The 27104-nt window shown below is 50.4% G+C and overlaps 1 protein-coding gene across 2 annotated transcripts in view; it reads left to right on the top strand.

The window, feature by feature from the left end:
* Positions 1-27104, top strand: part of pde11a (phosphodiesterase 11a) — a 706589-nt gene that overhangs the window by 120336 nt on the left and 559149 nt on the right. For both annotated transcript variants that reach the window (XM_072477086.1, XM_072477077.1), the window contains one exon: positions 25426-25584. In XM_072477086.1, the coding sequence (XP_072333187.1) occupies positions 25426-25584 (159 nt within the window). The remainder of the gene's footprint in view (positions 1-25425; positions 25585-27104) is intronic.

Raw genomic sequence — 27104 nt, 5'->3', positions numbered from 1 at the left:
ATTTGCCAATGACTTTTCGTGACCCCTTTTAGCCCTCCTGACTCCTTGCTTAAGTTCCTTCCTACTTTCCTTATATTCCACACAGGCTTTGTCTGTTCCCAGCCTTTTAGCCCTGACAAATGCCTCCTCTTTTTTTTTGACGAGGCTTACAATATCTCTTGTTATCCAAGGTTCCCGAAATTTGCCGTATTTAACCTTCTTCCGCACAGGAACATGCCGGTCCTGAATTCCTTTCAACTGACATTTGTACGTCTGTGGATGTCTCCTCAAAATTCCCCCAGATGATTGTCATGTGAGAATTTCTAAACTCCACTCCCAAAACATTTAAAAAAATCTTTATTCACAATAAGGCTTTCAATGAGCAGTTTGCATTCTGAAATCCAGTCCAGGTTTTCCAAATGACACCTATAAACATAGCTTCCACTCCACTTTTAACAATAGATCCAGTCCAGCAGTTAAACCACTCATTTAGGATTTCTTTGTCTTGACTGCTGTACAAAACTGTTCACAATTGCTTTAACTCTCGGTCCCAGTCTCTGGTAAAATGGCATTAAAACTTTTGATTTACCTCTGAAGTCTGATTTCTCATATTAAATCTGGTTACTCTAATTGTCTCGTTACCTCAGAACTTTTTGTTTACTCTTCCTTGATTTCTTCTTAACCATATCTTAGTCTCCATTTTTTTAACTTCAGTCATCTTAAGGCATTCTTTTTGTTCCACTTCACTGGTCATCTGGATTGCATCTTGTTCCTCAGTAAGCCTGCATCTTTGCATCTCTCTTCTCCAGCTTCTCCTGAGAGATGTTCACTCCCCAGGATCCTGTCTCCAACTGCACTATATTCAGCTAAAATAAAGAAAAAAAGTTTTTTCCCTTAAAAGGGCCTCCAGTTACTGAGCAATGCCTGCATACCTCTGCTGGCCTATTTACGCTTCATACCATATCCCTCTCTAAGCACAACAGAATCATATTGGGAATTGAAAAATACCTCCGCCCATACAACACTTTTGTCCAGCATGAATTTAACTATTGGCTTTTACCATTCCAGGCAATGAAACAATAAATTAAACTTAAAACTATACCTTATTTCTAATATTTATCAATACAATATAAATCCCTTAAAACTACCTTTGTTTCACTAACACCCAATCTACTCAACATCTCCTCATAAGAAAATATCTCTATACGTGGGATCAACCTAGTGAACTTCGGGACGGATGGGAGGTGGTTGCAAGAGAGGTCAGCTCGTCCGACCTCCACCCGAGAAATGCCATCCAGTGCAGGAAGTGGATAAATCTGTTCCACCCGGGTAAGTCAACCTTCAGCTCGCTTTCATCTCATAATGTCATCGTGCACTCAAAGGGTTACACAGCTCAGAGATCTTATATTATATTAGTGGGGGGCATCACCACAAATTGCCACACGGAGACTTTCCCATCACCAGCATTTGTTCTATCATGCTGTACACACTGCTTCCTCAGCCTGTACTGGGGCAGGCTCAGCACACACAGTAGGCATGCACGCTTCCCACCCTCTCCTCCATCTCTTCTCAACTCATTCCATTCATTTCTCCTCATGGAGGCCAAGCTCGTCCACAACTGGAGGGTGATATCCCAGATGGCAGACATGCAGGAGCTGTCTCAGTTTGAGGAGGGTTCTGCTGAGCTGCAAAGACAAATATTGCTCTTGTGGTGAAGGCAAGATTGGCCTCTCCCGGCAAGCCTGTACGAATGAACCCTCCATGAATTGATCACATCCTGACGTTCACAGTGAGTGACGTGCAATGTTGTATTCTGCCTGCTCATGATCTAAAACTATCTTCTCTCTCTTACAGGCAGCAGCAGGTCCAGACAGACCAGCACAGGCAACATAAGCCCCAGTCCCCAGGCCACATCAGAGGAGGATGCTTCATAGATTATCATAGAATTTACAGTGCAGAAGGAGGCCATTCGGCCCATCGAGTCTGCACCGGCTCTTGGAAAGAGCACCCTACCCAAGTTCAACACCGCCACCCTATCTGCATAACCCAGTAACCCCACCCAACACTAAGGGCAATTTTGGACACTAAGGGCAATTTAGCATGGCCAATCCACCTAACCTGCACATCTTTGGACTGTGGGAGGAAACCGGATCACCCGGAGGAAACCCACGCACACACGGGGAGGATGTACAGATTCCGCACAGACAGTGAACCAAGCCGGAATCGAACCTGGGACCCTGGAGCTGTGAAGCAATTGTGCTATCCACAAGGCTACCGTGCTGCCTCAGATGAAGACCCATCACTGCATTGACCACCAGCACAGAGACACACACATTGGTAGGTGCTAGATCTAGATTAGGCTCGGGGTCACTTTCTGGGGAACATGTCATTGGCATTTCTCTGCAGCAGTTGGAGCCAGTGACAGCCCAGGTCTCTGTCACTCGGAGGACTGCTGGAGACCAGGCACCAGCTGAGTCTATGTCTGATGATGAGCCTCTGGATGTGGCCATCTCTAACATGCTGCAGATACAAAGAGAGACACCGGAAAACCAGGCAGAGTTGTGAGAGGCAGTCAACAGACTAGAGTGAAGACTAAGGGAGTCTGTCCGCATTCTCTCTGATGTTGTGGCACTGATGTGTGAACGCTTGAATGTTTCCTGTGAAGGATGGTGGCCGCCTTGGAGACACCAGTCCTTCAGATTCTGCTGGGTTTGCGCTGGGTCCTGAACTCAGTCACTATAGGCATTGGCGGGATCCATTAGTGGCTGAGTAAGGGGGGGGGGTGCAGGCAGAGCACCTTGACCTTACTCCAGGAGCCCTTTCTTTTCTGGGAGTTATGCAGAGTCCCTCAATCTCTCAAAGGGAGGAGGACCTGCAGCTGGAGACTCAGGGACCATTTACCCAAGTTACTCCGAGAGCGTCCAGCCGATCCCAAACCACTCTGCCTGTGAAGGGCACAACAGACCATGATAATGTGGGACATCCTCTGTGGAGCCTCACCTGAGCAGTCCAAATACCAGAAGTACATCTTCAGGGCACCAATGGTGTACTCGATGATGGATCATATTGAGCTGTGCGCCATGTTGAATATCTCCTCCGAGCCACTCTGAGGACGACATGTGGATGTCATGAGTCAGCAGTCAGTCCTGTAATCGCTGAGACCCCTCAAATATGTAAGGCACCCGGGAGTGACTCAGGATGTAGGTTTCATGGGAACTCTTGGGACATCTTGCACAAATGTAGAATATGTTCTTCTGATGATTGCATTCCAGTTGAAAATTCAGGGAGCGGAACCCATTCCTGTTCATGAACATCACGGATTACTGCCATTGAGCTCTTAAAGCTACATGTGTGCAATAGATTTCACCCTGTACTCTAGGGAAGCATGAGATAACTGCAAACTCCAGAAATCTAGCTTTGTCGACTGTTAACTTCACATAATGATGAGTCGTACTCCAGAGGGCATTTGTCATCTCTTTGATACATTTATGTGCTGAGTACTGTGAAATGCTGTATCAGTCCCCTGTGGATCCCTGGAATAATCCACAGACAAAGGATTTGTGCGCGGCAGTGACCTTTAGGGGCACTGGCAGTGCATGTCCTCACAGTCCATGTGGTCTTAGATCCTCCCGCAGAATGTGACAGTTATGATCCACCATATCTCTTAACAAATGCAGACATGTGCTTGGTTTCTGGGAGAGAGACACCTTTTGTCCGACCACTGAGCTCATGGCCGCCACAGGAAGTGGTTACCACAGAATCTACCCCATTAATATCCAAGGGAAAAAACAGCTTTTTAATTAATAGTTCTTACAATAAATTAATGAAAGATCTTAGAGCTTACTTTCCCATTTACTTCTAATCTTTCAACTCAGCAAACACCACACACACAGTTCAAATGCCACTTATCAATAAAGTTAACACTCAGTGGCTTACACATTTATTCACAACATCCTCGGGAGAGAAGCTTTCAGAAGTCAGTCTGAGAAACACACCTATTTCAGAATTCAAAGCAGAACTCTTAAAAAAGAAACAAAATACAACAGGAGCTGGATTCTCCGGTCCCCCAGCCAAGTATTTCTCGGCGGCCTTGGAAAGGGTCCAGAGGAGGTTCACCAGAATGATCCCTGGAATGAAGAGCTTGTCATGTGAGGAGCAGGAGGATTCTGGGTCTGTACTCGATGGAGTTTAAAAGGATGAGGGGGATCTTATTGAAACTTCAGGATACTGTGAGGCCTGGATAGAGTGGACGTGGAGAGGATGTTTCCACCAGTAGGAAAATCGAGAACCAGAGGACACGGCCACAGACTAAAGGGACGATCCTTTAAAGCTGAGATGAGGAGGAATTTCTTCAGCCAGAGGGTGGTGAATCTGGGGAACTCTTTACCGCAGAAGGCTGTGGAGGCCAAATCACTGAGTGTCTTTAAGACAGAGATAGATAGTTATTGATTAACAAGGGGATAAGGGGTTATAGGGAGAAGGCAAGAGAATGGGGATGAGAAACATATCAGCCATGATTGAATGGCGGAGCAGACTCGATGGGCTGAATTACCTAATTCTGCTCCTATGTCTTTTGGCCTTGTCGCTGTTCGCTAATGGTGGGATCTTATTTTCCCATTGCTTGTAAATGGAATTCTTCATTGAAACCACCCTACACCGCCGGGAAGCCCATGGGCGGAGGTGCGCAGCCAGCGGGAAGAGAAACCCAACGGCCGTAAAATTCCAGCCCAGACACAGGGAGGTGCTGAAAACAAAACTCAAAACCAGACCCAGTCCCTCCCATAAGTGACATTCCAGCCTGCATAGCTGTTAATCACAGCTTTCACAGACATAATCTGGACATCTTAACCTTAGTTCTTTGAATAAAATTACTGCAACAGGCACATAATATAGTATATATATAAAAATGTCCTACATTCATCACGCAGGCTGCAGATGCCTTCCTGAACCATGACCATGCCATCTGCAGCCCAGTATTGAGCCAGAGAACCCTATCATCACCAACTGTAAGACAATGACCATGCCTTGCACACCAAGCTCTGCTTTATCCCAATTGCCTTGCCCCTTCCCGGAGTGGAACTATGATGCTTGTGCCATAGATTTGCCCAGGACTACCTTTGATCTCTGATCCTGACTATGAGATACACAAATCCCCAGGACTGACTTTAATTTCTCACTCTGACCTCCAGATTCCATGCCAGAGACTATGACTGTCTTTCAATTAGCTCTCCCGTTCCTTCATGATATACCTTCAATTCATCGAGAGGCAGAGAGAGCGAGTGAACATTATGCTTTATTAATCATGACCTTGCCTAGCCAGAGTCGGATGTACAGATGAATGCCGCCCACAAGAGGTCGGTCTATATATGGCCCCGGTGAGGGCGGATCCAGACGCGGTGCCCACCGAGGTTACAGTACAGTACCTGGAAGCAACTCGTATTACCTCTTCCAGGTCATAGGTTACAGTATCGTGCATGCATTAGGTGAATACATTCACCCCCTGTTAAAAAATCAAGTCCAGCGGGGGTGAGGTGGGGGTCATTACATATTCAGTCTATCTGGAGGCCAGATCGTTCTCTTCGACCTCCTCAGCTCTGGCGGTGCGGCGGGCACGGTTGTTGCAGGTGGTGACTCCAGGGGCGTTGTGTCTGGAGCTTGAGCCTCAGTCCGGCATGTCGGAGACGGTTGGGGTGTGGGGGTAGGCAGGGGGGTGATGGGTGGCGGAAGTGTCGGCATGGGACAATACCGGAGACCCAGGGGAGTGTACCGGACGCTGGGGATGGCAGCGGGCAGCGGGGAGGGGGGCGCGCTGGTAGGGGAACCAGCTGGCGCCAGGTCCCGTAGGGAGACCGTATCTTGCCGTCCTGGTGCGCCAAGTAGGCGTACTGGGGGTTGGCGTGGAGCAGCTGGACCCTCTCGACCAGGGGGTCGGTCTTTTAAAAAAATATATATTTTATTAAAGTTTTCAAACAGAATTTTTCCACTTTACAAATCAACATAAAAATAACAATAACTGATAAATAACATTATTTAAATAAAATGGTGAACTAACAAAGTAACAAAAAATAATGCTCCCCCCCCCACCCCTCCCCTGGGCTGCTGCTCCTGACGATCTATTTTCCCTTAACGTTCCGCGAGATAGTCAAGGAACGGTTGCCACCGCCTGGAGAACCCCTGAGCCGATCCTCTCAACGCAAATTTAATTTGTTCTAGTTTTATGAACCCTGCCATATCGTTTATCCAGGCCTCCACGCCGGGGGTGTTTCGCTTCCTTCCACATGAGTAAGATCCTTCGCCGGGCTATCAGGGACGCAAAGGCCAGAATATCAGCCTCTTTCGCCTCCTGCACTCCCGGCTCTTCCGCTACCCCAAATCTAGCTAACCCCCAGCCTGGCTTGACCCGGACCTTCACCACCTTTGAGATCACCTTTGCCACTCCCCTCCAGTACTCATCCAGTGCCGGACACGACCATAACATGTCTATGTGGTTCGCCGGACTTCCCAAGCACCTCCCGCACCTGTCCTCCACTCCGAAGAACCTGCTCAGTCTTGCTCCCGTCATGTGTGCTCTGTGTAGAACCTTGAATTGTATCAGGCTAAGCCTGGCACACGAGGAAGAGGAATTTACCCTACTTAGGGCATCAGCTCACAGCCCCTCCTCAATCTCCTCCCCCAGCTCTTCTTCCCATTTTCCCTTCAGCTCCTCTATCCTCCCCTCCCCCTCGTCTCTCATCTCCTGATATATTTCGGACACTTTGCCCTCCCCGACCCATACCCCGGAAATCACTCAATCTTGGATCCCGTGTCGGGAGCAGCGGAAATTCCCTCACCTGTTGCCTTGTAAACGCCCTCACTTGCATGTATCTAAAATTGTTCCCCGGGGGCAACTCATATTTTTCCTCCAGCGCTCACAGGCTCGCAAACGTCCGTCTATAAACAAATCTCTCAGTCTTCTAATTCCTGCCCGTTGCCAGCTCTGGAACCCATCTTTCCTGGGACAAACCTATGGTTGTTCCTGATCGGGGACCACACCGAGGCACCCGTCACCCCTGTGTGTTGCCTCCACTGCCCCCAGATCCTTAAGGTTGCCACCACCACTGGGTTTGTGGTATACCTTTTTGGGGAGAGCGGCAGCGGCGCCGTCACCAGCGCCTGTAGGCTTGTTCCCTTACAGGACGCCATCTCCAGCCTCTTCCACGCTGCCCCCTCTCCCTCCCTCATCCACTTACAAACCGTCGCCATATTGGCGGCCCAGTAGTAGTCGTCCAGGTTCGGCAACACCAGTCCCCCTCTGTCCCTGCTGCGCTGCAGGAACCCCCTCCTTACCCTCGGGGTCTTCCCTGCCCACACAAAACTCATAACGCTCCTGTCTATTTTCTTGAAAAAGACCTTTGTGATCAGAATGGGGAGACATTGAAACACAAAACGAAACCTTGGGAGGACCATCATTTTTACCGCCTGCACTCTGCCCGCCAGTGAGAGCGGCAACATATCCCATCTCTTGAAATCCTCCTCCATCTGCTCCACCAGCCGCGTCAGATTAAGTTTGTGTAGAGTTCCCCAGCTCCTAGCTACCTGGATCCCCAAATATCGGAAGCTCCTTTCCACTCTCCTTAACGGCAGGGCGTCTATTCCTCTTCCCTGGTCCCCAGGGTGTATTACCAGAAGCTCACTCTTCCCCATATTTAGTCTGTATCCCGGAAAATCTCCAAACTCCCTCAATATCTGCATAACCTCTGTCATCCCCTCTACAGGATCCGCCACATATAGCAGTAGGTCTTCTGCGTAGAGTGACACTCGATGTTCCTCTCCCCCTCTAACCACCCCCCTCCATTTCCTAGAGTCTCTCAATGCTGTGGCCAGTGGTTCAATTGCCAACGCGAACAGTCATGGGGACAGGGGATACCCCTGCCTTGTTCCCCTGTGTAGCTGAAAATACTCCGATCTTTGCTGATTTGTGACTACACTTGCCACTGGGGCCCCATATAAGAATCTGACCCAACTGACAAACCCCTCCTCAAACCCAAACCTCCTCAACACCTCCCATAAATACTCCCACTCTACCCTATCGAATGCCTTCTCCGCATCCATCGCCACCACTATCTCTGCCTCCCCCTCCGCTGGGGGCATCATTATCACCCCCAACAGCCGTCGAACGTTGACATTCAGTTGTCTCCCCTTTACAAACCCTGTCTGGTCTTCATGCACCACCCCCGGGACACAATCCTCAATCCTCGTCGCCAGCACTTTTGCCAGCAGCTTGGCGTCTACATTTAGGAGTGAGATAGGCCTATATGACCCGCATTGCAGCGGATCTTTATCCTGCTTCAGGATCAGTGGTACTGTCGCCTCCGACATTGTCGGGGGTAGAGTCCCCCTTCTCTGGCCTTGTTAAAGGTTCTCGCCAGCAGCGGGGCCAACAAGTCCATATATTTCCTGTAAAATTCCACCGGGAACCCATCTGGTCCCGGGGCCTTCCCTGCCTGCATATTCCCCAGCCCTTTAGTCACCTCATCCACCTCAATTGGCGCCCCCAGACCTGCCACCTCCTGCTCCTCCACCCTCGGGAACCTTAGTTGGTCCAGAAACTGTTGCATCCCCTCTTTTCCCTCCGGGGGTTGGGACCTATATAGCCTCTCAGAAAAGGTCTTACACACCTCATTTACCTTCCCTGCTCTCCGCTCCGTAGTTCCCGTTTCATCCCTAACTCCCCAATCTCCCTCGACGCTATCCATCTGAAGTCTTCGCCTCTCTCTATATAGTCCTTCGTCCGGGGCCTCCGCATATCTTTTATCCACCCTCAAAATCTTCCCCACTAATCTCTCCCTTTATTTGCCCTCTTTTTTCTCCTTGTGAGCTCTAATGGAGATCAACTCTCCCCTAATCACCGCCTTCAGTGCTTCCCATAATACCCCCACCTGGACCTCCCCATCGTCATTGGCCTCCAGGTACCTCTCAATACATCCCCGCACCCTTCCACAGACCTCCTCATCCGCCAATAGTCCCACATCCAGTCGCCAGAGTGGGCGATGCTCCCTCTCCTCTCCTAATTCCAGATCCACCCAGTGCGGGGCATGATCTGAAACGGCTATGGCCAAGTACTCCGTTCCTTCCACCTTCGAGATCAGTGCCCCACTCAAAACAAAGAAATCTATCCGTGAGTGTACCTTGTGGACATGGGAGAAAAAGGAGAACTCTTTGGCCAACGGCCTAGCAAATCTCCACGGATCCACTCCCCCCATTTGCTCCATGAACCCCCTAAGCACCTTGGCCGCTGCCGGCCTTCTTCCGGTCCAGGATGTAGACAGGTCTAGCCCTGGATCCAGCACAGTATTGAAATCCTCCCCATTACCAGGCTTCCCACCTCCAGGTCCGGGATACGTCCCAACATCCGCTTCATAAATCCCGCGTCATCCCAGTTCGGGGCATATACATTTACCAGCACGACCTCCTTTCCCTGCAATCTACCACTCACCATCATGTATCTACCCCCGTTATCCACCACTATATTCCTAGCCTCGAACGACACCCATTTCCCCACCAATATCTCCACCCCCCCCTATTTTTTGCGTCCAAACCTGAGTGGAACACCTGTCCCACCCATCCTTTCCTTAACCTAACCTGATCCGCCACCTTCAGATGCGTCTCCTGAAGCATGACTACATCCGCCTTCAGTCTTTTTAAGTGCGCGAACACTCTGGCCCTCTTAATCGGCCCATCCGACTAGCCATCCCCTATTCTAGGCCAGCCCCCCCGTCCGGGTCCCGCGCACCCACCCATCCCCCAGGCGGCGCCTTCCCGTCCCGACCACCTCTTCTCTTGCCAGCTCCCCCTTTCTCTCAGCAGCAGCAACCCAGTTAGTGCCCCCCCCCCCCCCCCGGCTAGATCCCCATCTAGCATGTTTACTCCCCCCATGATGCTTCCAAAAGTCAGCTAACTCTAACTGACCCCGGCTTCCCCCGTTCTCTCCTTGACCCCCCTGTGCGTGGAACTCTCTTCCTTCCTGCGCCTATCTTCCCGCCATCATCTCCATAGCGCGGGAAAAAACCCCGCGCTTTCCTATCAGCCCCACCCCCTATTGGCGCAGCTCCCTCATTCCCCATCCCCCCTCTCAGTCCCTTTTTCCACCGGCGCCCACATTTCTCCGTGTCCCCCCATCAAGAGGAGAAAAATTCCCCATCTATCGTTTCAATACTATAAACCTCCCATTCCCCAATTTACACTTCTGTACGACAGCCTGGTTGTCTCCCCCCCCAACATCGGTCTCTCAGTTCTAGTCCAGTTTCTCCTCTTGGATGAAGGTCCATGCCTCATCCGCCGTTTCGAAGTAGTAGTGCTTGCCCTGGTGCGTGACCCACAATCGCGCCGGCTGCAGCATCCCAAATTTGATTTTCTTCCTGTGAAGCAGGCCCGATTGAAGCTCGCCCTCCTTCTCGCCACCTCCGCGCTCCAGTCCTGATACACTCGTATCACCGCATTCTCCCACCTGCTACTTCGTACCTTCTTGGCCCAGCTCAAGACAGCCTCTCTGTCCGTGAAGCGGTGAAATCTCACCACTATCGCCCTTGGTAGTTCTCCAGCCTTTGGTCTTCTCAAAAGGACCCGGTGAGCCCCTTCCACCTCCAGGGGGTCCGAGGGGGCCTCAGCTCCCATTAGCATGTGGAGCATCGTGCTCACATAAGCCCCAACGTCAGCTCCCTCCATTCCTTCGGGGAGACCTAGAATCCGGAGGTTCTTCCTCCTCGAGCTGTTCTCCAGGGCTTCGAGCCTTTCAATACACCTCTTATGTAGCGCCTCATGCGTCTCCGTTTTTACCACTAGGCCCTGTATCTCATCCTCGTTTTCGGCTGCCTTTGCCTTCACTCCACGGAGCTCTATCGCCTGGGCCTTTTGTGTTTCTTTCAGCCCATCGATTGCCAATAACATCGGCGCCAGCACCTCCCTCTTTAGTTCCTCCACACACCGTCGGAGGAATTCCTGCTGGTCCGTGCCCCATGTCGTCTGGGCTCCATCCACCGCCATCCTGCCTCTTCCCTCTCTTCTCTGCCGCTGCTCCAGAGGATCCTTCACAATCTAGCCACCGCCACCGGTCTTTTCCATACACACCCGGGGGTACACCTTCCTTCGTCACCCCACACTGGGCTTGGTCTGAAAAAATTTCCGTTGAGGCTCCCGAAAAGAGCCCAAAAGTCCGCTAGAACGGGAGCTGCCGAAACGTGTGGCTTAGCAGTGCATCGCCGCAACTGGAAGTCAGGGGGGTCGGTCTTATGGTTCCTCATGTGCCTCCGGAGAAGGACTGGTCCCAGAGTTGTCACCCAAGATGGAAGCGAGACCCTGGAGATGGCCTTCCTGCGGAAGATAAACAAACGATCGTGAGGGGTCTCATTCGTGGCTGTGCAGAGGAGTGATCTGATGGAGTGGAGGGCGTCGGGGAGGACCGCCTGCCAGCGGGGGATCGGGAGACTTTTAGACCTGAGGGCCAGAAGAACGGCCTTCCATACCGTCGCGTTCGCCCTCCCCACCTGCCCGTTTCCCTGCGGGTTATAGCTCATAGTCCTGCTCGAGGCGATGCCTTTGCTGAGCAGGTACTGACGTAGCTCATCGCTCATGAACGATGTGCCCTGTGGACGTAGGCAGGGAAACCGAACAGTGTGAAGATGCTGTGCAGTGCCTTTATTACAGTGGCCGAGGTCATGTCGGGGCAGGGGACAGGGAAGGGGAAGTGGGAGTACCCATTGATGATGGTGAGGAAGTATATATTACGGTTGGTGGAGAGGAGATGCCCTTTGAAGTCAATGCTTAGACGCTCAAAGGGCCGGGAGGCCTTTTACCAGACGGGCCTTGTCTGGCCGGTAGAAGTGCAGTTTGCACTCCGCACAGACTTGGCAGTCCCTGGTCATTGCCTTGACCTCCTCGGTGGAGAAGGGCAGATTCCGGGCCTCAATGAAGTGGGTAAGCCGGGTGACAGAGGTCATTGTGGATAGCCCGAAGTCGGTCATCTTGCGTGCTGCCACATGTGCCACGGGACAGGGCATCTGGGGGCTCATGGAGCTTCCCAGGACGATACTTGATATCGTAATTGTAGGTGGAGAGTTCGATCCTCCACCTCAAGATTTTGTCATTTTTTATTTTGCCCCGTTGTGCATTGTCAAACATGAAGGCGACCGACCGCTGGTCGGGGACGGGGGTGAACCTCCTACCGGCTAGGTAGTGCCTCCAGTGCCGCACGGCTTCCACTATGGCTTGTGCTTCCTTCTCGACCGAGGGGTGTCAAATTTCGGAAGCGTGGAGGGTCCTAGAGAAGAATACTACTGGCCTGCCCGCCTGGTTGAGTGTGGCGGCCAGTGCGACGTCTGACGCATCGCTCTCTACCTGAAGGGAGATGGACTCGTCCACCGCATGCATTGCGGCCTTGTTGATGTCGGCCTTGATGCGGATGAAGGCCGAGGGGGCCTCATCCGTCAGGGGAAAACTGGTGGTTTGAATAAGTGGGCGGGCATTGTCCGCATCGTTGGGGACCCACTGGGCGTAGTATGAGAACAGCCCCAGGCATCGTTTTAGGGCCTTGAGGCTGTGGGGAGGGGGGAGTTCTGTGAGGGGGCGCATACGGTTGGGGTCGGGCCCCAGGACTCCGTTCTCCACGACGTAGCCAAGAGTTGCCAGTCGGGTAGTGCGGAAGACGCACTTTTCTTTTTTGTATGTAAGGTTGAGGGATTGGGTGGCCTGGAGGAACCTCTGAAGGTTGGCGTCATGGTCCTGCTGATCGTAGCTGCAGATGGTGACATTGACATTGCGGGTAAGTAGCCCGCAACCGTACTGGTCCACCATTCGGTCCATCATTCTCTGAAAGACCGAGATCCCGTGAGTGACGCCGAAGGGGACTCTGAGGAAGTGGAAGAGTCGACCGGCTGCTTCAAAGGCAATGTTGTGGCGCTCTTCCGGGCGGATTGGAAGCTGGTGGTAGGTCGACTTCAGATCGACCATTGAGGACACACGGTACTACGCGATCTCCATTATGCGGGGGAGGGGGTACGCATACAGTTGCGTGAACCGGTTAATTGTCTGGCTGTAGTCCACAACCATCCTATTTTCCCCGGTCCGGACGACCACCACTTGCACTCTCCAGGGGCTGTTGCTGGCCTCGATGATCCCTTCACTCAACAGTCGCTGGACCTCCGACTTGATAAACGTCATGTCTAGCAAACTGTACCGCCTGCTCCTGGTGGCGATGGGCTTACAGTCAGGCGTGAGGTTCGCAAAGAGTGAAGGGGGGGGGAGACCTTGAGGGTCGCGAGGCTGCACACCATGAGGGGGGCAAGGGTCTGCCAAACTGTGAGGTCAGGGTTTGGTGATTACATTGGAAGTCCAATCCAAGCAGTAGGGGGGCACAGAGGTGGGGGAGGACGTAGAGCTTAAAACGAGCGTACTCTGCGCCCTGTATTGCGTGATTGGCGATACAGTACCCCCGGATCTGAACCGAATGGGACCCTGAGGCAAGGGAGATTGTTTGGGAGGCTGGGTAGGTGTGGAGGGAGCAGCGCCTTACCGTGTCGGGGTGGACAAAGCTCTCCGTGCTCCCGGAGTCGAAAAGACGGGGGTCTCCTGCCCGTTGACCCGGACAACCATCATGGAGTTCTTCAGCTGTTGTGGCTGCGACTGGTCGAGAGTGACTGCGCCCAGCTGCGGGTAGCCTGTGTGGTCGGTGGAATCACAAGATGGCGGCCCCCATGAGTCGCACGTGTCGTGCTGGGGCGAAGATGGCGACCAAGATGGCCGCCCCCATCAGTCGCACGTGTTGGTCGGTGTTGGGGCGGGCGACCAAGGTGGTGGCCCCCACGAGTCGCACGATGCTGATGACGCATTTGACGGGGGCGTTCCAGGCTGGCACGCCACATTGCGGGGTCTGTGGGGCTGCGAGTCCATGGGTCGGGCCTGGTGTGTTTTCGATTTCTGATCCTTAGGGCGGCCCAGGCAGGCTCTAGCGAAGTGCCCCCTTTTCCCACAGTCGCTGCACGTCACTGTGCGGGCTGGGCAACGCTGCCGGGAGTGTTGGCCCTGGCCGCAGAAGTAGCACTGCGGTTCCCTGGGCTGGGCTGGCAGATGCGCGGTGCAGGCCTGCAACGTAGTCGGGTCATGATGGGGGCCGCGATGAGGGTGTCCACAAGGGGTTCGCCAGGCCTGCGGGGAACACATTGAGGTTCTGGTAGCCCACTTCTAGCGAGGTAGCTGGCTTTACCGTGCCCCGCAGGTCGGATGTCCCGTTTTCCAGCAGGCACTGCCTGATGTAGTTCGAGCGGACCCCCGCCACGTAGGTGTCCCGGACCTGTGAGTTCATGTGTTCCTCCGCCATCACATCTCGATAGCTGCAGTTCCTCGTGAGTAGAGTCAGGGTTTCCAGATACTCGTCCAGCGATTCTCCGGCGCGTTGACGGCGAGTAGTGAGGAGGTGTCTGGCGAATACCTCATTTACGGGCTTCACGAAGTGTGCCTGGAGGGTTGCGACCGCCGCCTCGTACGTGGCCGCTTTCTCAATCATTACTGAGATTCGATGGCTCACCCGAGCGTGGAGGAGTCGCAGCTTGAGGGTCTCCGTAGGAGGTGTTGTGGAGGAGTCGAGGTAGGCTTCAAAGCCAATGTTCGAATATCCCCTCGGCTTCGGACACGCGGGCATCGAGTTCGAGCCTGTCTGGCTTTAGAGCATCTTCCATAGTGCTGTCTATGGCTAATAAATTGATATACCTTCAATTCACCGAGAGGCAGAGAGAGCAAGTGAACAGTAGGCTTTATTAATCATGAACTTGCCTAGCCAGAGTCGGTTGTACAGATGAATGCCGCCCACAGGCGGCCGGTCTATATATGGCCCCGGTGAGGGTGGAGCCAGAGGCGGAGCCCACCAGGGTTACAGTACAGTACCCGGAAGCAGCTCGCATTACCACTTCCCGGTCATAAGTTACAGTATCATGCATGCATTAGGTGAATACATTCACCACACTTCATAACAGATTTTCCAGCATTTTCTCTTTTGCCTTCATAACAGTCTCTCTCTCCACTCTGCCATGGATCTCTGCCAAACCCTCTCCTCATGCACAAGCCTTTCCCCTCCCACACATCATGAGTCTCTGTGCAGCCCACGCTTCTGGTGCCGCACTAAGACAACCTCCCCACCCAGTCCTGTTCGGGAGTCTGCGTGCATCCCTCCCATTCATACAGTTTGATTCCCATTCACCCCCTTCTGAGTCTGCATTCTAGTCCTCCCTGCCAGGCTCCAGATTCCCTTCCCCCTGGCTCCACTTTGCCTGCCGTCGCTGCCCGCTCCCATCCAACTCCACCATACCTGTTGTTCCCCCATGTCACTGTTAACCTCTCCCCCCTGCCCCAACCCAGCCTATACTGCCATCTGTCGTAAATAATACCATAGATTCACTACTCTCTGAGAGAAGAAATTCCTCCTCATTTCCGTCTTAAATGGACAACCCCTTACCCTGGCCCTAACTCTCCCACAAGAGAAACAACGTTTCAGCATCCACCCTGCCAAGCCCCCTGAGAATCTTATATATCTAAATAAAGTCGCCTCTTATTCTTCTAAACTCCATGAGTACAGGCCCAAACTTCTGAACTTCTCCTCATAAAAAAATTCCTCCATACCCAGGATCAACGGAGTGAACCTTCTCTGGACTGCCTCCAATGCCTCTCTATCAGTATCTCAAAATTATTGTTCTCTGACAATAAAGTGAAAGTCTTCCCATCTGCAGCCTTAAATCCTTTAAACTGTCTGTCACCGTGTCGAGTTCAAAGATCTTTGAGATCAAGGTAAAAGTATTCCCTTTAATGTAGTGCAAACCTTTGAAGTGTTTTTTTCAGTCAATGAAAGCCTAAAACTTTGAACTGCATTGTTTACATTCAATTTCACAGACCATTGCCTTTTATAAACTTTTTGTTTGGCAGGTCCAGGCAGTTTAAAAAAATATATATGTTTATTAAGAAACTTTTCATACTAATCAGAACAACCCGAAATAATCAAAATATAAAAATACAAAAGAAAGAACTTTTTAAAAAGGTAAAAACACACACAACAGCTAATTAACTTAAATACAAAAATTAACGTAAACCCGCTAACAGCTGATGGTGACTACGCCTTTAAAAGGAAATAAATGGTTTCCATCTCAGGTAGAACCACTCCACCGACCCCTGATGGTGAACTTGACCTTCTCCAAATGCAGAAATAATAGTAGCTCACCCAGCCAAGCAGAGACATTAGGTAGAGTGGGTGACTTCCACCCATATTTTTCTGACAACTCCTCCAAGCTCACAAATCGCCCCTCCAAAAATAAATCCCTCAACCCTTCCACCCCCTTCTCCTCCCATCCCCTAAACCTGATGTTCAACCCCGCTGGCTCAAACATGTGGTTCACACAAATCGGCGCCAGCTTCGATACCACCCCCAATTTGAAGTGCTGCTGAAATTGTCTCCATATCTTCAATGTGGAGACAATATTTCCCTGGAGAAAACAGAAGCGACGTCATCGCTAACGCCCTCAACCCTGACCCCCTCATGAACCTGACTCCATCCGCATCCATACAGCCACAGGATCCTCACACCGCCCCAGCACCTTCTCCGCATTCATCGCTCAGTAATAATATATCAAGCTCGGCAATGCCAAGCCCCCTGACTGCCGGTCCCTCTGAAGGACCATCTTCTAAATCCTGGCTACTTTATCCTCCCAAATAAAGGACAAAATCGATCTCTCAACTCTCCCAAAGTTTTCAGCGGAAAAACCAGCGAACACTGGAACAAAAGCTGAAACCATGTTAAACCCATGTTCATCTTCACTGACTGAATTCTGCCCACCAAGGACAGAGAGAGACTATCCCACCTCTGTAAGTCGGCCTTGACCCTACTCACCAAGCTCGTAGAATTCAATTTATGAAGCCGGGCCTAATCCCGAGCGACCTGCAGCCCCAAGATACCTAACTTGAGAATCCGTTAAACTGAATTGCAACACCCCCCAATTGGCTCCCCTCCCCGGCAGAGTGACCAGAAAATGCTCACTTTTCTCCCAATTCAATTTGTACCCACAAAGAGCCCCAAAACGCTTCAACAGTGCCATGATACCACTCATTGTGGGGATTGGGTCCATCATATACAATAGAAGATCATCAGCATACAAGGACACCTGAGGCGGGATTCTCCGAGTGCGCACCGGGTCGGAGAATCGGGGGGGCGGCGCACAAATCCCGCCAGGCCGCTCCGACACTCGGCTGCCGATTCTCCGGCAACCGGAGAATCGGCGGCAATCGTGCCGGCGCGGTCGCTGCAGCGCCGGTCGGGGGCCGTTGAAAGCGGTCCCCGTGGTGATTCTTCGCGCTCGACGGGCTGAGTGCCCACCGAGTTCCACAGAGTCCTGTCGGCGTCGTTCACATGTGGTCCTACAGGCGGGACCTCGCCATTCTGGCTGCAGGGCCCATCCTGGTTGGGGGGCAGGGGGTGCCGACTCAGGGGGGCCTCCATGGTGGCCAGGCCCGCGATTGGGGGCAACCTCCAAGCCTCCACAGCGAGCTTGTGGACGGACTCCATGATGGAAGGAACGCAAGACTCCAGAGCGCAGGCCTTGCATGAACAAGACCATGAGGGTCTAGCAACCTCCTCTGAGCAACCAGCAGCAGATAATGCAGGTCTACCACACTCAAGTGAACAGCAAGAAGACTATGACAGTCTACCACGCTCAAGTGAACGACAAGAAGACACTGAGGCTCTACCCACTGTATGTGCGACAAGTGTCGCGGCATCCCACTTCCCATACCAGATGTACAATATGACAGACCTCAGCTAGTGTGTACAGAGGCACTCGACAATCACAGTGAGACGACCGGTGACTCCGGTGAAACCACGTTAATTCAAACCTCATCCGCTCGAGCCTCTCCACAAGCTAATGCATTCCTGAACGTTTTGACTCCGGACGGGGAGCATCACGAAACCTCAGAAGATTCAAGTGAACCTGAAATGACTCCGGACGGGGAGTATCAAGAAACCTCAGCTGACACAGGTGAACCTGCAATGACTCCGGACAGGGAGCATTGACAAGCCAAAGCTGATTCAAGTAAGCCGGATATGACGCCAGACAGGGAGCGCAGCGAACTCAGTGACGGCACGCTCAAGGAAACAGCAGATGCCACAAAGTACGCTGACACGGGTAACTGTGTGAAGGACTCGTATTATCCACAGAGTGTGATCCTTGAGCGCAGCAAACACGACAACAAAACCAACCAACACAACAACACCAAAGACAATAGCAAGAAGCGTACCAAAGGCAACAACGTCGACAACAAGCATGACAAAAACAACACCAATGGAACTACGACATGGTTCAACTCTGCAAATGCGGGACACTGTTACTGCTCAGCTCAGTACAATGACATACCATGGCAGGGTGATGCATCTTGCCAATTCACGTTTGCTGCACTACCAACAGGCAACCTGGCTTTCAGGTCAGATGCCATCAAGAATTACCACCACAAGCATCGAAAGAAAGAAAGAAAGAAAGAGTCCACCTCAGACAACAAAGTGATTTGACCTCTTCTTGGTTCCGTAAGCATAGGGACACTGACGACGTTTACAAAGCAATACCACCATCAACATCACCAACTCACCAACCAAACAAGAAAGCCACTCGACCATATTAATTACTGAGCTTTGGACTCATACATATGGTTTGGACTTATTGTGTAATCATCACTCATCATGATTTGTACATGTCATCACTTATCTACCTATTTTGTTAAATTTTCTTTAACACTGTACAGAAAATATGTTACACGAAAAAAGGGGGGATGTGGTGATATGCATCACTGTAAATACACAAGGGGTTGATGTGAGCAGTCACGATACACACAGAGGTGACACTACCACAGGAGGGCATTACACCAACCCATATGAAAGGACACATCACACATGCTCACTCTCTTTCCAGTGGAGACACTCAGTGAGTACAGACACAGGGTTGATTGAACATCACACCCACCACCTGGATTGTAGCAGACTGGTTCGTCAGTCTGAGTAGCTATAGTAGGATTAACAGTAGAGATGAATCCAAGTAGGAGAATCGTTGATAGTTTAATAAACGTGTTAAAGCTTTCTCCAAGTCTGAACCTTCCTTTGTCAGAGTGCACATCAAGGAAGCAGCTTATGCTACGTCAAGAGCATAACAAAACAGACCCCATGACACACTCCCAATTTGTGTCTTTTAACGAAAGAGTCCGCCTCTCCCGTTGCGTCGAAGAAATAATTTTTCCCCTCAAAAGTAACTCTGAGCTGAGCTGGGCAGACCAAACCAAACCAAAACAGACTCCACTCTTATAGATTATGCTCGCTCCGCACCCATGTCCTGATAGAACCTGATGCCGTGGCCTTCCCACTTTAAGTCGTGGTGCTCCTTTGCTCATCATAAAATCCTTTCCTTTCCTTTGAAGCTGTGGAACATCACTATCACTGCATGTGGTGGATCTTCAGGAGGAGGCCTCAGCCGAAGTGTGTGATGGGCTTGGTTCAATTCAAGAGAGGATGTGAATCCACCTTTACCCGCCATCTTGCCGAACATGCCCAGGAAGTACTCTGTGGGTGTTGGGCCCTCCGCCCCTCTGGGTATCTCACAATCTGTATATTTTGCCTCCTGGACATATTTTCTAGGTCATTCATCTTGGCTCTCAACAATCTATTCATTTTGATCACGATTCAATTACGATTCCAGCGAGGTAATCCGATCGATGTGGCCAGACAAGGCCTCCTTCATATCTTTTGTCGTGGCTCCCTGGGCTTCAACAGTCTGATTAGTTTACCCCGGAGCCACTTGAATGGGACCAAGGCCTTTTCAATTGATTTCTTGCTGCCTTCTGACACAATTCGTCGGTGCTTTTCGAATTCCTTTGCCAAGGTACTAGAAAGCACCTCAGCTGTTGGTGGAGTGGACGGCGCACCAGAAACTGACTCCACCATTTTATTTATCGATGAGATCTGAGAGGCCTCAGACTCTGTTAACGAGTTTCTGCTCCCAGCCTTTTCCCTGAATATTTTGGGCTTTTCAGTCATTCAAGATCTTTATTACAATAACTATGTGGGTTTCGGAGTGTACACAATCTGTGGGACTAAGAAAATCTCAAAACGTATACTACTCCAGCGAGACCCAGCTCATGCGCATCTTCCCCCGCCATTATGCCACCAGAAGTCCCTCGGTCCAGGCAGATTCAAAGGGAGGATTACTGTTGTTTATTTGTACAGCTCTGCAGGGGCCCATTAACTCAGAGGAGCAGCTGTTTTTCTGACCGCAGTTTTTAAAAAAAGAGGCTGTCTCTTTGTTCTCAGCACCTGGAAGCTCTTAGTGTGTGGGGGCAGTGCGGGGAGGGGGGGGGGGGGGGGGGGGGGGGTCGCTGAAGGGCGGACTGGGGCAGGTTGCAGGATGGCTTAAGGGCGGGGGAATTGAGGGGGGCCTTTGCCAGCAAAGAGGGTGGGGGGGCTGCAGCAGCATTCTGGGACCAGGGCCATTTAAAAAGGGCACCCAATCTCTGAGAAGCAGAACCTGTCAGAGAGATTAAGACCTGTCCCTCTCAGGTCCAGTGAGAACCACTGTGAGTCCACTGGATGGCACAGAAAACCTGATCCTGGGTAAAAAAAAATGTAATGCCATTGATTGGTACGTTGGGTTCATTTTTAACACCAGAGGGAATCACTCCAATTTCGCCGCTGGCGGGAGGACATGGTCGCCGACGTCACTGCATGTGGTGGATCTTCAGGAGGAGGCCTCAGCCGAAGTGTGTGATGGGCTTGGTTCAATTCAAGAGAGGATGTGAATCCACCGGCAAAATCGCGTTCGGCGAACGGCCAGTGAATCCAAATTCCCGATACGATCGGGGGCAGCGCCCTCCAAAGTGGCGTACTCTACGAGTGTGCCGTGCCACATATCGACGGGCTCAGGACATTGCCTGAGGCCCGCCCCCCGATGCACCGCCCCCGACTGGCCAAGTTCCCGAAGGCGTGGGACGCGTGCAGTCTCATCCATCGGGAACTTGACGTTGCGGCTGCGGACTCAGTCCAACGCCGCCACAGTTGGGAGATGGCCGGTCCGCGGGCAGGGGGGGACATAGCCGGGGCTGGGGGCGTGCGAGCCAGCCGAAGGGGGGTCCATTTCGCAGGCTGAGTCTGCGAGTGGCCGCCGCAGGCCGCCGCCGTGAGCAAGCACAGCCATTCTCCAGGCCGTATCGGCAGCTGGATCCGGGTGCTCTACGCTGCCTTCCTGCTAGCCCCCAGCAAAACAGGGAATTGGTGACCGTTTTGCGCCAGTTTTCCTGGCATTAAACGCCGATGTGGGTACATAGGCCCAGAATTGGAGAATCCAGCCCACAGAACCTGGTCAGAGTGCGGGTATGGGTTAGTTTTGGATTGATCTCACAAAGTAACAACACAGGTAAGATAGGCTGAATGGCCTCCATCTGTGCTGTAAATATCTATGGTCCCACAGCAATCGGGATCAGGAACTGCTTTCTGGGCCAGGAGTACTGAAGGGAATTGTGTTGTCTCTACTGTAACCCAGCCAATTTAGCCACCTCAACACAGACCAATGGTTAACACTTTCCCAGTGTGCCTGGTTCAGTGTACCTTGTCACAATGCAGTTCCCGACGGTTCACCAGGAGCACTCTCCCCGTCCACAGAATGTACAATAACTTAAATAATTTTTTTTGCAATATTTGAGATTAAATGTCTGATATTTAAACAGGTACTTGGGTTATAAGAATATTTTAAATCAGTTGGTTGACTTGACTAACAATCCAAAATTATTCACAAATTTATGATGTTAAATTAACAGAGTCGGAAAAATGCTTTAATTCTTTTTATACTGATAAATCATTTAGGGTTGGATTTCTGCTCCCTCTGGAACATTTCCAGGCTCTGAAAACCTGGGGCTGGATTCTCCGATTCTGGGGCTATGTCCCCACGCCGGCTTTTACGCCACAAAAGCTCATGCAAAACGGCCACCGATTCCCCGTTTTGCTGGGGGCTAGCAGGACGGCAGTGTAGAGCACCCGACTCTAGCTGCCGATACCCGGAGAATTGCCGGGTCTGTGGACGTGCGGCCTACATCAGCCGCGCCTTACTACATAGCGGACGCAGCCCGTGGACCTGGCGCGTGAAATAGTGCCCCCCCCTTCGGCCAGCTCATGCGTCCGGGCCACCCCACCACAGTGCCCCCAGCCCCGAATAATGTCCCCCGTGCCTGTGGATCGGCCCTCCCCCGACTGTGGTGACGTTGGACTGAGTACGCAGCCGCCACCCTGAATTCCCGTACGGATGAGACCATAAGAGACCCACGCCGTCGGGAACTGTGCCGGTCGGGGGTGGAGCATCGGGGCGCGGGCCTCAGGCAATGCCCTGAGGCCATCGATAAGTGGCGCGGCGTTCTCTGTGAGTACGCTGCTTTGGAGGGGACGGAGCAACGTGAAAGCGGTGCCTCCCCTGATTTGGTCGGAAACTTGGATTCTCTGGCCGTTCTCCAAATGCGATTTCGGAGTCGGCGACTGGAGAATCCAGCCCTGATCTGGGAGTAAGTGCCCTGGAAATTGGGATTTTTATTCCTGAGTGGCGGGTATTGTGTTTGGTCTTCTATACTGTAGCCATCTGGGATGGCCACCTGCAGAACACAAAATGGACATTTGCAAAGATTGCAGGGAAAAATGAACAATGTTAAGAAAACAAGCAGGCACAGAGCCTGTCTGCATATTGGAGAAACAGCTCCCAGACGAGACTGAAACTGTAGGCCCGCTAGCATATGGATGGCCCATCTCCGGGAACAAAGGGAGATACTCAAGTAACCGATCTGGCCCCAGACCTCGCGGTGCCAGTTCCCCAAACCGAAAGCACAAACAAATCCAGGCCAACGGCCACCTCGGACACGCCCAGCCATCAGGGCACCCACCCCTTTATTGGTCAGGATCAATGCGAATGATCAAGAAATGGACCAATTGATTGGGGCCAAGTTTAAGGCCTGTCCAAAAGCACGCGAAGCCCCCTTCGGGTATAATAAGAAGGCCCCAAGAGAGAATCGCTCTCTTGGAATCGGCTCTCACAGCGGAGAGACCCTTCCACCAGCTACACCAGAAGCAAGTAAGTCCAAGGTCAACGCTCGCTACCAGACGGATGACCTTAGCTGTTCCCCTCTACCACTTCGAACCCAACAGCCTCAGAACCGAACAACGGCCATTGTTCCTCTGACTGAGTGCGCGACTGAAGCTAAGTATAGGCTTTAGCAGTAGTGATAGTTTAGTCTGTAGTATTTCATGCATGAGTAGATATTGCTGTGTATGTAAATAAATAGTCTTGACTTTGAACTAACTAACTGGTGGACCGGCTCTTTGATCAGTATTAGGGTTTGAACCTTGTGGCGGTATCGAAAGATACCTGGCGACTCTAAAGCAAACATAATTAGAATTAAGGAAGGCGATCATATTCAAAACAAACAAAGAGAGCAACAATACCTTACGAAGGGATCCACCAAACACCTAGACTTGTCCAAACCAGGATCGTTATTGAGTCTCGTGTGCTAAGATAGCAATCTGTTACAGAGCACGTTATCATGGAGTCTGCTTGTTACTCCTCTGGACATGCACCTAGCACCGACCATTCACTTGTACGTCTTATTACCCTCTGCAGCCATCTCATGATGGCTGGTTGTGTCTCCGCTTATATGGGAGTCACTGGTCACATGACTGTGGTCTTGAGACCGCATGGTGTGCCTGCACCACCACCTGCTGGTTGGAGGTCGCACACCATCCATCTATGATATAGTCCATAGGCATATCACCACAGCGGGGTTCTCTGGGAGTCAGATGTGTCACCCCCCGAATGACTGCGGAACATTCGGGGTGGGGAGCAGGTTAGGGTGGAAGGCCTGTCTCTGTGCTCCAGCTCTATGTTTTTAACATTCAATATAAACAATAAATCAATCCTCACCCCTCACAACCCCTCAACATCCCCCCCATGCACTCGCCAAGCCCTTTCCGTGCCAGCCACTGGCCACTACACACTCATCCATGGCACTCTCTAATTCAGCTCATGCCCTCCACCCTTCCTCATTATCCCTCATACCCTTCATGCCAGCTTATACCCCTCTGCCCCTCATACCCCCATATCTCCTCATGGCCCTGCCGAGTTCCAAGCCTTTTAATAATAATAATAGTCTTATTGTCACAAGTTAGCTTACATTAACGCTGCAATGAAGTTACTGTGAAAAGCTCCTAGCCCCTGTGCCAACTTAGTACCAACTCATGCCAACTCTCACTACCATTTGCCTTTACACCTACCATGACAACTCATCCAGAATCCACCATGGGTAGACCTCAGGAGCCAGGCTAAAATTAAATAAAATACATTTCTAATTGCCTATTTTTGAATTCATTATTTAATAGAAATGGTCTCTTTCATAAAAACCCATTCACTGTGTTTACGTTCCTTCAACTGCATCCTTATAAAATCGGACATTTCATTTGCGTGGGCAGCACGGTAACACAGTGGTTAGCACAGTTGCTTCACAGCTCCAGGGTCCCAGGTTCAATTCCCGGCTTGGGTCATTGTCTGTGCGGAGTCTGCATGTTCGTCCCGTGTGTGCGTGGGTTTCCTCCGGGTGATCCGGTTTCCTCCCACAATCCAAAGATGTGCAGGTTAGCTGCACATTGGCCATTCTAAATTGCCCTTAGTGTCCAAAAGGTTAGGTGGGGTTACTGGGTTAGATTTCAGTTTTGGTTTGTTTCTTTGGACTGCAGAAGAGAAGCAGTGTTTCCCTCGTTTCATTTTAAAACTGTTCCAGGGAACTAAAAGTACGTTGTCTTCGTAACTTCAAAGATAGAGTTGCTTTCCAGGAGGAGTTTTGAATCTGCTGGTTGGAACTGGATCAGAAACTCAGGGAAAGGACCAGTCCTATTCAAATGAGATTACAGTGTGCTGGGCCACGCCCTTGAAAGGGGTTTTGGTTTATTGGATTTTGTATTGAACTGGAACAGCTACTAAGAGGGATTCATTAAGAGTTATACACATAGATTACAATAGCTGTTGTGTTTTCTTCATGTTTGTAATTGATACCAAATTCTTGTTTTATACATGTTGACTAATTCTTATAATCAACTTTGTTTTGATAAAATGGCCTCCTCCTGCACTGTAAATTCTATGATTCTATGATAAGTGTTTAATCCCTCATGTAACAAATATTGGAATTCATAGTTCCACTTCAAGGGATCTATCAACCACTTGGAGCCATCAATCAAACTGTGAACTGAAAAATACCCTACTGTGCAAATGGAGTGTTGTGAAATCAGTCATGCAACACTTATCCAGTATTGGTAGTCCTTATGCTGTACACCACTAAAACAGGAACTGGGTAACCAATGTTTTGCATTTTCTTGCATAGGACCGTCGCTTCAGAGATGAAATTGATAAATTGACAGGATACAAGACAAAATCCCTGTTGTGCATGCCAATTCGAAACAGTGATGGTGAGATTATTGGAGTAGCCCAAGCTATAAACAAAAATATAGGAGGAGCGCCCTTCACTGAGGATGATGAAAAGGTTGGATTTTGTTTCTTGTTCGTCAATGATTATCTTTTAATGGTTATATTTATAATAAAATAAAACAGCACAAAGCACAGTAGTTATCCTGAATATTTTTGACGATTTTGATAATGCACTTATACTATTCCAAATCCAACGTGGATAGAGGAAAGTCATTGCATAAACTGGATTCCAATGCTACTAAAATAATTTGAAAATGATAAAATCTTTAAGGTTGCCTGCAACAAACAATGTGTTATTACAGCGTACAGTTTGATACTTTGATCAAAGTTAAATTAACTGTGACCTTTGTATTTTCTTTAGATACTTGTGATTTTAAAAACTGACATGCAGAATAGAAAAGTGAATGAGTATGCTATTTTATTTTTAATATGATGAATATTACAGCAATATTATGTAGTTTACACAAAATACAATGATTCCTTCTTCCAAGACTTAATGGAAAAGCCGAAGGTCAATTTTACAGGGTTGTATCAGCAATTTAAGAATTGTAAAATAATGTATCCATTTTAAAACCGCTATTATAAGTATCACTGGATTTGTTGGGTTTATGAAATTGTGAATTTATTTGAATAGAATGATTTCTGATTTGTATCATTGTTTAAATTAGCAGGACATTGTGACAGTACCATACTTATTAAAACTAAATTACAGCACTGTAATGATATGTAGAAATTTACCCAATGCTTGTTCAATCTATCATTCAGGGGGCAGCTGTTTCTGTAAAATTTTTGTTATTGTCAAAAAGTACACTCAAAAGAGCAATTGTATGTCAACTGAGGCTAACAGTAAAAAAAACATTGAGCGGGAAAATTGTCTTGAGTCCCAATCCATCTTACACATAATTTTTCACATTTGGTTGCTTGATATGAATAATATCTTTGAAGTAATGTTTTGCATGCAAGGCAGTCTACGGAAAGCAAATGAGCAGTAACTCGTTTTCACCACATCTCAAAGGGATTCAAAATAAATAACCTTATAAAATTGATGAAAAGAAAGACAGACTGGCATCTGTATAGTTCTTTTCAAAGCCCTGGGACTTTCTACAGCATTTTATAGCCAATAAGAACTTTTGAAGTGTAGTCACTGCTGTAATCTAGGAAACATAGCAGCCAATTTGAGCCCAGTATTTTCCCACAAACAGCAATGTGGTAATGATAAGATGATGTGTTTCATTGATGTTGATTGGGGGATAAAGGCTAACCAGGACATGAGGGATAATTCTGAAGTGGCCTCGCATGCGCAGTGGCACCGGCGTCAATATGTGCATGCGCAGTGGCTCCCTTCTCCACACCGACCCCGACGCAACATGGCGTAGGGCTACAGGGGCCGGCACGGAGGAAAGGAGGCCCCAGCCCGAGAGGCCGGCCCGCCGATCTGTGGGCCCCGATCACGGGCCAGGCCACAGCGGAGACCCCCCCTCCCTCCCCCCCCCCCCCCCCCCCCCCCCAACGACAGGCTGCCCCACACCCTTCCACGCCGAGGTCCCGCCAGGTAAGACCAGGTTAGAACGGCGC

This window comes from Scyliorhinus torazame, chromosome 2, assembly GCF_047496885.1.
Source record: "Scyliorhinus torazame isolate Kashiwa2021f chromosome 2, sScyTor2.1, whole genome shotgun sequence".
In the NCBI taxonomy this organism is placed as follows: Eukaryota; Metazoa; Chordata; class Chondrichthyes; order Carcharhiniformes; family Scyliorhinidae; genus Scyliorhinus; species Scyliorhinus torazame.
Note: the sequence above shows the minus strand (reverse complement) of the source record. Positions and strands in the feature narration are given on the sequence as shown.